We start from the raw sequence: 12,342 nt of genomic DNA, 5'->3' as shown, positions 1-12,342 counted from the left end.
GCTAGAGTGAGTTAGCAATCAGATAAGATTCTGGAATGGCTATATTTCAAGGAATAATGGAGGGCTACGGTCTCTGCTCTTATCGCTTAAGAAGCATCTGGCTAGCTGGTTCCTTGGAAAACCCAGTTCATGGCACCAAAAAAACATCAAAGCTAGGGGCCGAGTGTCCTTAAATCTTTTGTTCAGAAAAGAAAATGATGGCATGTCGTGCCAGGGGCTGTAACACCAGGTGCTCTGATGAGTCGTTCCAGGCACGAATTTATCCTGAGAAGCAGGTTTTCTAGATTGACCTGTATACCTTTGGGGAAACTGAGGCTCCAAGCTGGGGAAGGAATAGGCCGAGATCACACAGCTAGGAAGGATGAGCCTGGGTGGTTCTGTACAGAACTTGTGTAACCTAACTCCTGATCTGAGGATTCGGATTCGGCGGGGCTCAGGCTCTCTGAGGGCCAGCAGGGCAGGGATATTAGGAACTCCAGTCTGCTGTGGTGTTGGCCTTCAGGAGGCTATTCTCCAAAGAGGTCCGGCTAAAATAATCAGAGCGTCACAGTTTTCTTTTGGTTCCCAGCCAACGACAGGTCCTCACTCTGTGTGCGTCAGTGTGACTGGGGAATGCTGCTAATGCTATTTCCTGGAAACTGTGCTGAGGCTGAACCCAGCGCCAGCTTGATCTCTTGCTGTCATGAGTGTGGTATGGCCCCCCAGGCTGGTTCCCCGGTTTTAATCTCAGCTCTGCCTCTGGACCCTTGGGTGGCTCTAGACAAATCTCTCTCCTTTTTTTTTCTTTTTCTTTTTCTTTTTCTCTTTCTTTCTTTCTTTCTTTCTTTCTTTCTTCCTTCTTCTTTCTTTCTTTCTTTCTTCCTTTCTTCTTTCTTTCTTTCTTTCTTTCTTTCTGTGTGCCCTGATTTTCAGTGAAAGCTGGGCCATTCATTTGCCATATCCTTTTTAGTGCTAACTTTCTTTAATAAGGCTCCTTGAGCGGCCTAACTTAGACATTAGTGGGGTAAATAAATAGCAAATAACTCATGTTCATTGCCCACTCACTGTGTACTCAAATACCGTCGGATTCACTGCCTTGTTTGGCCCATGAAGACCCCTGTGTAGGTCTGAATGACACTTACCTAGAAGGGTCGTTATGGAAGTGAGGAAATACCTATGAAGTGGTTAACAGCTGCTGGCACACAGTGAGGACTCAGTAAGTGTATTTTCTTTCTTATGTTACAGATGTGCTTTTAAGCATCTTGCCCACGGTCAGAGAGCTAGAAAATAACAGCCTGGGGATTCAAACCCAGGGAGTGTGGGTCCAGAGTCCTGCAGACATTCTATAGTGTCTCTTGGTATGATAAGGTACATGAGCAATGCATTAAAGAACAGCAGGGGGACTGAGTACCTGCCCCCCCACACACACAGCACACTGCTCCCACTTTTAAGACCCAGTACCATAGTGAACAGTCACACCTGCAGGTGGAATTGGGCTGACAGGTCATCCGTGCCTATGTATTGTCACTCCTGATTGCCACAACTGTGGTCTGAGGTCCGGCAGGTGATAGACAGAAGGGACCCCCACACAGGTGCACCTGTGGATCTGCAGGACAGCAGGGAAGGATCACGGTCATATCAACACGGACATGGCGGGGAAGGAAGGGAGTCGCCATGTCATTCAGGGAACTGGGCTGGACAGAATGAAGAGATTTGGCAGGAGGCGAGTCACTGGTTTCCCAGGTCCAGAATGAAGTCAGAGGGAAAGATGGTGGAAGGGACAGTCTGGACTCTTCCTCCGGAGTTCTTTTTCCTCTTCCTGTCCTCAGAAAAGAATTCCAGGAGTGGGAGTGACTGAACCAAGAGGTGCCTGGATAAACCAGCCAAGCCAAAGCAGGGCCCGCGGGACACTCTGGGGTCTGGAAACAAGAATGTGGACACAGGTGTTCTGAGAGCAGAGAAGAGGAGAAAGGGGGAGCGAGAGGTGTTTTAGAGAAACAGGAACGCCGGCCTTCCCAGAGCAAATGTCATCTCTTTCAGAGCGCAAATACAGAGAGCCCAACACCTGCCATCCCTCAGCTTGCCCGCTTTAATGTCTATTTGGGGGGGGGGCGGCACATGTGGATTCCACGGTGTGCAGAGGTGAGAGTCTAATCCCCAGGAGCTGGTTCTCTCCTGCCACCTTGTGGGATCCAGGAATCCATCTCGGGTCATCAGAACTGTGTTCAAGTGCTTGCACCCGCTGCACCATTTCACTAGCCCATGGGGGTGGGGGTGGGGGGCTTTTCACAGTCCCCGCTCCTCAGGAAGGAAGGCACAGGGGTGCAGTCCAAGGCTTCTTACGGCTACTGAAGCCTGAGCAGTTATTCTGCCGTAGTTTCCATACCGTGTTATGGAAACCAGGGTATACACGCCAACACACAGCAGCTAACAGCGTTCCTAGGCTAGGCCCAGCCTTCTCCAGAGAGGTCACTGCTCTAGGCAGCCTCCTCTTATGCACAAGGAAACAAAGCCTATGCAGACAGGTGTAGAGCCCAGGGCTGTTGCTGGAGCCTGTGAGTTGTCTCTACTGCTGCAGATCACCGGGGAGTCGAGAACGTTGCTGGGGCAATGATGGTGTTAAGGATGTAAGCCGCAGGGTGACAGAGTTCCCACAGTGCACAGGCAGGTATCTCTCCAAGGATCACATCACCAGTGCCTGTTACCTGCAAACCTGTGCTCAGCACTTTCTATGGGTTGTCTTATTGTACAGCCACACCACGATTACAAGATTGTAATTTGTCACGTGTCGGGTTACCTAACCACAACCACAGCTTTAGCAAGGTGGAACCTCGGGTTCAGCCCAGCGTTGAATTCCTGACCCTCTGCGGGTGGCATCTACCTTGATCCTCCTAGACCATGAAGTGCCTACCTTTGTCCATTCCCTTTCTTGACCTGGCGCTCTGCCCTCCCTGTTCACACTCCATTACCGTCAGTCCAGTCCCCCATCCGCTTGGCTTCTCACGTCTTTCTGGCTTACCTTTTTCTTGTATCCCTACATCCTTTCATTACCCGCGGTTCCCTGCCTCAGGGAGTGTCCTGGCCACATCTCCTGTTGCGGAATGTCACGGGGATCATTCCCCGTGTCAACCTTGTCTGTCTCCATGGCCACACAGTGCTCTAGAGGACAGAAACAAGTCTTCCTCATTCTGTCTCCCTGGCACTGGGCTCCTGAGGTCTCCTCCTGCTTGGTGGGTTCACGGAAATGAGAGGGGAAGCTTAGCACACAGGCAGAGAGCAAAGGGGTGTGCCCCGAAGCCCCCACCAGCAGCTCAGAGCCCTCCAGCACGCTGCACTCAGCCTCACCTCCCTTTCTGTTCCTCCAGTGCACCAGCACCATCCTGACCCACAGCCTTCTGCGTGTGCTATCCCTACTGCTTTTCCCTCAGATCCTCGCTACCTCACCTGGCTACTTCCTACCCCCTGAGCACCCGAGAAGGTCACCTTCTCAGAGGCTTCCTGTGACCACAGCTGCCCTTCATTCTCCATACCAGAACCTTGATTTTTTTTTTTCTGGATGCCTTGCATCTCTGAAACATGTACTTATGATTGGATTGTCTTCTCTCTACTCTAGAAGGGCAGTGCCCGCTGTCCTGTCCTCTTCTGTGACTGTTTCATTAAAGCTCCCAAGAGCCGCACTTCGCGCTCTTAGCAGGCTTTGTGAGATGGTTATTTGGATCATCCTTGTGTTTGTTAGAGGAATCAGTGAAGGTATCAGCACTGAACCAAATTAAGGAGAGGGAGGAGGAAGACTTTCAAACATGAAGGCAGGGCCTGCTTAGAAACCGGCCAGATGGGGGAGAGTGTTATCAGGAGCCTAGACATCTAAACTATGGAAAGTATGTATGTGAAACAGCCTGGGGCAGGAAAAACCAGCCTGCCCATTGTGCCTGGGTGGGGAGGAGAGCTGCTGCTGAGGATAGACTGTTCTTGGATTGGGGTAGGGATAGGGGCTCTAGACTGTGATCCCTTCCAGCTAGCCCTTGGAAGGAGAGATTCCCGGTGGAGAGAGCAGTGTTCTCCCGGATGGTCATGAAGAGGGAAGAAGCCTGGGCTTGCTCGGGCGGCCCAGGGACCGTGGAAGACGACTTACCCATTCTGAATTTAGTCCCCAGAGAATCACAACCCAGTGTTACACTTGGCAAAAACGTTGCCTGCTCCCCCTGCTTCCTGCCTCCCTAGAAGACACCCCGAATACCCAGAGCAGCTTTGGCCATGTGCCCCCAGAGCCTTAGCCTCTAGGAAAGCTACGGTTTGCTGTGCGAGGAGAGTGCGGGACCTGTTGGTGCCTCCAGCTCTCCTTGCCCGTCTCTTGACAGGTGCGCCTGTGTCCCCCTTATAGAGCACACCTGGCAGAGCCTTCCCTGTCTCCAAGGCAACACATCCGGGCTGTTTTGCCAGGAAGGCCAGTTGTGAAACATTCAGGAATGTTTGTGCTCATTCAGAGATTTGTAATTAAAAAGGGGCAGAACTCGCTCTTGCCTGGCACCTCGCCCTCCCTCCCTCTTGCTCCTCCAGCAGCTGGGTCATTGGATTGTGTGACTGTGGGTTTTAGGCAGCCCAGGACATGGAGGTCTGGAGGGCTCGAGGCTGGAAGTTCCAGATCCTGGCCACATCTGAAAGCAGTTACCCCTTCCCAAGGTGAACACCGCAGGTCAGGACAGCACCACAGCTCCTGGGGATGAATAGGGTCCACAGACAGCTCTGCCTCTCCCTAGGTGTGTGTGTGTGTGTGTGTGTGTGTGTGTGTGTGTGTGTGTGTGTGTGTGCCTGCAAAGCTAAAACACTTCTCTTCATACTGACTCTGAATGACACCTCTCTGCACACTGAATAATTCATCTCCCTCTTGGCATTTGTTCCAAAGAGAACTTTCTGTCCAGATTTCTGTAAGTCGTATAGTTCCTCCCCATAGCAACTTCCCTGTTTCCCATAGAAGCGCTCTGAGCATCGGCTGGCTGCTCCCCCATGGCTGCATCTAGGGGGAACCCAAATACAAAACCCAAAGCCTTTCTTTCTCTTCTGGCTGCTCTTTCTGATGTGCTCTCCCCCCCCCCTCCGCCCCGCCCCTTGCTGTGCATTCCTTCATGCTGGGTAAAATGCCTGCCGTCACTGCTGGCAGGGATCAGTATCTTTGCCTCATGTCCATCACATCACTGATGCTACAGCTAATGACCAGAGAGCTTTACCTTCTCAAAACAAGGCTCGAGCAGTATGTGGAGTTCATGAGTTCCTGGGAACTTAATGAAGTTTGGGTCCTGTTCGCCTATCCACGTTCCCATCCCCGGTACCTTGAGAGCCTGAATTTGTACTGATGACTTAGAAACACTAAACTGTCCTTACGTGTAGGAGCCGTGGCTTTTCTAGGTTTAATGAGCAGCTTGGTACCAAGACACCAATGACCGAAAGCACTCATCACATAAAACTCCAGTACCCCTTGTCTGCTTCTCACCTCCCCATGCAGCCACCTCCTCTGCACGTCTAGCACAGCTCCAGATTGTTTCGAGACCCACTGGGTCTTGTTAATTTTTATTGGTAAAGCTCTGGCTCTGGGAGCCAACCCCGGGGCCTCAGGAGACTGAGCCTCTGGTGTATTAACTATGCATTGTTAAGAATGTGCTTTCATTTGTAAAATCGAACGAGAACACCTACTACCCGGAGAGGGAACATGGTTTTCATAGCATGCTTCGTAGGCCAAGATAGAATCACTGTTCAATATTTAATTACGCTTACTATACAACCATGACAGCAAACTCTGTTTAAAATAAAAAAAAAAAGAAAGAAAATGGAGACTATGTTAAGTTCTTATACCTAGTTTTTTGGTTGTTTTATTTTAGTTTTTTTTTTGGTTGTTTTATTTTGTTTTAAGTTAGTTGATTACTACATAGCCCTGGCTGGCCTGGACTTCATTATGTAGACCATGTTGCCAGGTTGGCCTCAGACCTACAGAGCTCTGCCTCTGCCTCCTGAGTGCTGGCATTAAAGGCATATGCTACCACACCTAACTAGATTTTTTTTTTTTTTAAATAAATTCAGTCTCGTGTAGCCTAGGCTAGCTTTCAACTTTCAGAATAGCCAAGGTTGACCTTGAACTGTAGCTCCTCCTGCCTCCATTTCTGGAATTACAGGTGTGTGCACCCATACTCAGTTTTATGTGGTGCTAGGGGTCGGATTTAAGACTTTGAGCATACTAGGCAAGTATACTACCTACCGAGTTATATCCCTTGCCTTAAGACAACATTTTAACTCATATCTTTCAGTTTCTCCTCACTCCTCTCCTCTCCCTTCCTGTCTTAGTTAGGATTTCTATTGCTGTGAAGAGACACCATGACCACGGCAACTCTTACAAAGAAAACATTTCATTGGTGTGGCTCACTTACAGTTTCAGAGGTTCAGTCCCTTATCATCACCGTGGGGAACATGGCAGTGTGCAGACAGACATGGTGCTGGCTACATCTTGGCTTTCAGGGAACAGGAAGTCGACTGACACACTCAGTGGTATCCTGAGCATAGGAAACCTCAAAGCCCGCCCCCACAGTGACACCTTCCTCTAAAGGCCAAACCCACTCCAACAAAGTCACACCTCCTAATAGTGCCACTCCCTATGAGGGGCCAATGACATGAAAGTACCGCACTCCCCTTCCCCCTTCTCCCTTTTCCTCTTCCTTTCTAGCTCTCTTGAGATTATTAGAGCCTTTTAACCAGGTGTACTGTTGTAAACCTGTAATCCTAGCACTCGGGACACAGCGGGCAGAAATACCAGGAGTTTGAGGCCAGTCTGGGTTTCATAGTGAGCCCTGTCTCTAGACAAACAATGAAGAAGACACAATTATAGCCTTTTAGCCCCAGTCTTCCCTTCTGTGTGTTCACGTGTGTGTGGGCGGGCACACATCCTTACACAGGCCCCAAACTGATGGATATCAGGACCTGTCCTTGAGCACTCTTCTACCTTATTCTTTGAGAGAGACTCCATCAATCAAACCCAAAGCTTGCCAACATGGATAGTCTCACTAGCCACCTTGCTCCAGGAATCCTTTGCCTCCCCCTTCCAAAGCTGAAATTATAAGTGGGCTGCCACACTCACCTTGCATTTGGTGGGTTCTGGGGAGCTAAACTCTGATCATCTTGCAAACACTTTATCTGCTGTGCTGTAACACACACACACACACACACACACACACACACACACACACACACACAGCCTTTGTACTACACATTTTAGCTCCAAACATGATCATGCTTAACCTATCCAACAACCAGAAGAGTTACATTAGTCTCTACTTCACAGAGGAAAAATTCCAAGGCTCTGGGAGATGAAGCTCTTGTCCAACTCACTCAGCTAAATAACAATGCTTCTTGGATCCTTATTTGATAGTTCTTAGTTTGTTGTGTGTAAAAACATACCCCCCCCCCCGCCCCAGTCTCGTGAAACCACAGTCTCCCACAAGACAGCAGTGAATTATTAACCAACGCCAATTGTAGATACAGTTCGCAGCCTCTGAAACCTTGAGTGTGAAGCAGGCAGGTGAGTGCATCACTGTCTTGTCAGCCAGGGGCTTTTTCAGTGTCACAGTATCTCTTTGTCCCCGTCAGTTGTAGCTGAAGTTTTTTTTTGTGTCCCGGCCTGCCAGCAGTCGGGGACAAATCTCTCCCACTAGCATCCCCCAAGTAAACACACAGAGACTTATATTACTTATTAACTATATGGCCGTGGCAGGCTTCTTGTTATCTAGTTCTTATAACTTAAACTAACCCATTTCTATTAATCTATAAGTTGCCACGTGGCTTGTGGCTTACCAATACTTTACATCTTGCTTCTCGTGGCGGCAACGACGGCTGGCTTAGCTCCTGACTCAGTCTTCCATTTCCCAGAATTCTCCTCTCTCCTTAACACCTATAATATACTTCCTGTCTGGCTACTGGCCAATCAGCATTTTATTTATCAATCAATCAGAGCAACACATTCACAGTATACAGAAAGACATCCCCAGCCCTCAGTTTTAAGTCTGGTTTAGTTCAGGCTGTTAGTCAGCTCCCTACCTGCAATGATAGGATTACAAAAGAAAGAGTTCAGTATAGATCACCAGTTTAGGGGGTCCGGTCTATAACTGAGCGACTTCCTTGCCTTGAGCCTGTCACGGTGAGGCAACAGATCTTGACGGGAGCATGCGACAGAGCAAAACTGCTCACTTTGTAGCCAGAAAGCAAGAGATGGGAAGAAAAGGCTGGGGTCCCACTCTCTCACCTTTGGGGCACACCTCTCATTAAGTCTCACCTCCTAAGGGCTCCATCGCTTGCCCTAGCATTCAGCCAGGGACCAAGCCCCTGACACACAGGCCTGCAGCCGGGGTTTAAGAAGAAAGCAATCATCCAGGTTAAGGAAGAGGTAGTCAATTGTCACCCTTCCTGTCCCATTATACCCTAGCTTACCAATCTGTTGAAAGGGTAGGAAGCAGAGTCTCCTGGGCTTCCAGAATTGGAATGAGGAAAAAGACAGAAACAAAGGAATATTAGAATGAGTGTCTTAGGGCCAGAAGGATGGCTTCATGGGTAAAGGTGCTAGCTATAAAACACCAGTGACCCGAGTTCTTTCTCTGGGGTCCAGCAGTGGCACCAATCTGCAATCCCCTACTGCAAGACGGGAGTCAGAGACAGGAGGATTACACAGTAGCAGAACACAAGAGCCCTGTCTTGGGCTAGAACTGACAACCAAAAGTTGTCCTCTGACCTCTACAAGGTCATGGTTATTCTAGACAAAGGCAGCACGGGGAACCACTGGCCCCACGTGTTAGTTTCCCCGGTTTCCCGTTCTCTGGCTGAAACCCTGGACAAATAGTGTATGGTACAGTTTTCCAGCCTCGACAAGCCTTTGCAGCTTCTCTCACATAATTTGTTTATCTGTCTGATGTAGCCACTAAGACTTGGTGATTACCGCCAGTTCACACCCTGCGAGATGGGGCCTTAGGGAGTTATTATTGCCAAATCATCAGTTTGGCCGGGACCGGCTGGGAAGAGCCAGCAGTGTGGGGCAGGCGTTTGGGAACCAACTCAATCAGCAAATAAATATGGCTGGCTGGCCAGACTCCTGGGGCTGGGGCGTCTGTTCCTCTAGAGCTTGCAGGAGGCCAGCTTTTCGGAAGGGCAAATGGGCATGACAAATACAAGACAGGGCCAGGACAAAGACCCGTGTGGGGCGGGGCTAGCCAGCTGCAGGTGGAAAAGTCAGAGGGGGGCTGGAATCCACGTCACACGAAGCCAAGACTTGGCCTGAGAATTGTTGTGCAAACTGTCAATTGGAGATGAAGACACCTGACCTGGAAGGGGGGTGGTGGTGAGCCTTACATGGATGCTACTGCAGAATGTCTTCGATTTCCTGGGGACTCAGAGCCCAGCAGAGGTCATGCTGTAGTGCAAAATGTCTGGATCTGTTGAACAGTCAGGAGAAGCAGGGAGTCCAGAAAAACCCACGGCACACTGTAGGAGTGTTGGGGACCGCCCGGCTGACAGAATGTGTTTCTCGTCTTCCTCGCCAGGTACACCAAACCACTCACCTTTGCTGACTGCATTAGCGATGAGTTGCCGCTAGGATGGGAAGAAGCATATGACCCACAGGTTGGCGATTACTTCATAGACCACAACACCAGTAAGTCCTTTGCGGCTCTTCCCGGCCCCAGACCCCAGACCCCCACCCCACCCTAGTGCCCATCTCCTCCCCTTCTCGTGCCCACCCACCTCCACAATCTGGAAGGAGCCCCAGCGGAGTCTTGAAGGCAGATTGTGTTTTGTTTAATGTAGACTTAGAGATGTCAGTGTGGATATAGATAGATAATGTATGCTCATGTGAAAACAACAGTTCGGGAGGGTTTTTAATAGAATCTGAAACTTCTCTCGTGATCCAACTTCATCCAGCTCCTTGATTTTTAGAGGCAGCATTGCTGATGATTTCTTCTGTGTCATTTCAAATATTTCCAATCGTGTGTTTGTATATGTGTCTATATGCATATTTTTTCATATGTTTATGTTCAAGGATGACTGTCTTCCCATTAAAAAATAAATGCACATTGTCCTATTCAGGTATCTGAAGCCCTATCAAGCCTCTAGCAATGTAGATGCACGTGTGTCCTTAGTAGATTAGCCCACTGTCATTTCCTGGGACCACAGTATTCTGATCTAAGATGAATATTCCTACTGTCACTCTCTCCTTCTGGGACCAGGATGGAGGAACTAGTTGGGAAACACAGAAGTGTGTTGTCTGTCAAGTGGAGGAAGGCAAGAGATGCACAGTTTAGGACAGGTGGCGTGTGCATCCTCTTAGCCAAAACCATCTCTGTCCTCTGAGATGGTATGCAGAGGGACAGGGTTTTCTATCTTAGTGTGTCTTTAGAACCATAAGATAGATCCTCTTTATCCTTTCAGGCCAGAGGAAGAGGACAGAGAATGGGTTGTGCCTGGCAGCCTCTGAAGGCTGACACTAGGGTACCAACTTCTAAGTGCACCTGCATTTTGAGTATGCATTCTGCTCCACGTGCTGTAGCAGATGCTCAATAGACAGTGTCTTATTCAGTGCCCCCTGGGACCCTGTGAGGTATTAGGGTGATTATCTTCACCTCATTGAGATTTAGAAATAGCAGTTGGCGACTCAGTACTCGGAGATAAAACATAGCATGATGGTGCACACCTGTAATCCCAGTACTAGGGGAGTTGAGCAAGAAGACTGTGAACTTGAGGCCAACTGAGCTACACAGTGATTTTTCCAAGGACCCATCTCAACAAGGGGGAAAGGAGAAAACATGACCGAGCTGGGATTTGAACTGATACCTAAGAATGGAGTTGTACTTCTGTCCATCCCTTTTCTTTTCTAAATTTTCTTTGCCTGTTATTGCTATGTCTTCTGGGGAAGTTACTGTGTCTAATTCTATCTAGTTCCAAGCCTTTGCCCATCAAGGCACACAGTAGGTGTGCACTTAACCCTTGCTAAGCAGAGAAGGCTGTATGTGCACGAGTGCATAAGGAAGTGGATGAATGAGCCGACTGTTGCTGGCAACAAAGCGTAGGAGAGTATCTGAGAGACAGCTAATGGCATTAATGGCATTGTTGGGGATAGCAAAGGTTTTTATTAGCACTCATGATTGCGCACTGGATAATGAGAAGTAAATATGCCTAATTGAGTGTGTATGGGGAATGAGGTTAATGCTTGGAGGGCTGTATCAGATGCTGGGTTAAACGCTGATGTACTGAAGCCCTAATCAGTCCTTTCCTGTTTCTAATTGCTGAGAGCATCCCCCTCATTAAAATCTCATGGCAGGAGTGGGATTTTAAGGTGCTTCTTCTGGGAGCTGCTAGAGGAACAGAAGGGAGGAGAGTTTAGCAGGCTGTGGTGGAGTTAATTCTCCTGGGGATAATGGCAGAAGTGGTGTGTGTGTGTGTGGGGGGGGTGTAATGAAATGGGACCAAGCAGGAAGAATGTGCGAGGGTGTTAATGAAATGGGACCAAGCAGGAAGAATGTTACCTGGTCATTTAACCAGCTCACAGGCTACTGCTTCCCTTTGGTTTGAAAGTAGTCTTGTGGGATGGAAGATGCCCTATCTGTAGATGGCAATATCAGACAAATACAAGGGTGGTGAGTGACTGTTGCGGCTTATTTCACCAATCAGAGCCATGGAATGGGAGCATTTTTACTGGTATGTGTTGTTCTTGGGCAAAATTCTTCTCCAAGTCTGTTTAGTTTGCTTTATGTTGCTGTAACAAACACCATGACTAAAGGCAGCTTGCAGGGCAGAAAGTATTTCAGCTTACAGCCTACAAGTCCCTCATGAAGTGAAACCAGGGAAGGAACTCAAGGCAGGAACTGAGGCAGAGATCATGAAGGAATACTTTTTACTGGCTTCTTCAGAGAATTTCTTATATAACCTAGGACCACCTAGCCAGGGATGGTACCATTCATAGTGGCTTGAGCCCTTCCACATCAATCATTAATCAAGAAAATGCCCTCATAGACTTTCCCACAGGTTAATCTATGGAAACAGTCCTCAGTTGAGGTTCCCTCTTCCCAGATTATTCCAATTTGTGCTAAGTTGGCATAAAACAAACCAGCACAGATTCATGAGATAGACATAATGTTACATGCCTGTAAGTCCAGCATTGGGGAAGCTGAGACAGGGGGGTCTTAAGGCTGAAGCCAGCCAGCAATACTTAGAAAAACCCTGTCTCAAACAAGCAAAGAATTACAGACTCAATATATCCAAACAGTTTGCTCATAATTCACAATCCAGCTTGCATTCATTCAGAAACATTTGCTGACTGCCTGTTCCGAGAGCTTGGGATAC

At 48.6% G+C, this 12,342-nt stretch overlaps 1 protein-coding gene across 2 annotated transcripts in view; it reads left to right on the top strand.

The window, feature by feature from the left end:
• The window catches only part of Wwc1 (WW and C2 domain containing 1), a 151,371-nt gene that overhangs the window by 60,367 nt on the left and 78,662 nt on the right, over positions 1-12,342 (top strand). For both annotated transcript variants that reach the window (XM_028864297.2, XM_037201235.1), the window contains exon 2: positions 9,549-9,658. In XM_028864297.2, coding sequence (XP_028720130.1) covers positions 9,549-9,658 — 110 coding nt within the window. The remainder of the gene's footprint in view (positions 1-9,548; positions 9,659-12,342) is intronic.

Source organism: Peromyscus leucopus, chromosome 8b (genome assembly GCF_004664715.2).
Source record: "Peromyscus leucopus breed LL Stock chromosome 8b, UCI_PerLeu_2.1, whole genome shotgun sequence".
Classification (NCBI taxonomy): Eukaryota; Metazoa; Chordata; class Mammalia; order Rodentia; family Cricetidae; genus Peromyscus; species Peromyscus leucopus.
Note: the sequence above shows the minus strand (reverse complement) of the source record. Positions and strands in the feature narration are given on the sequence as shown.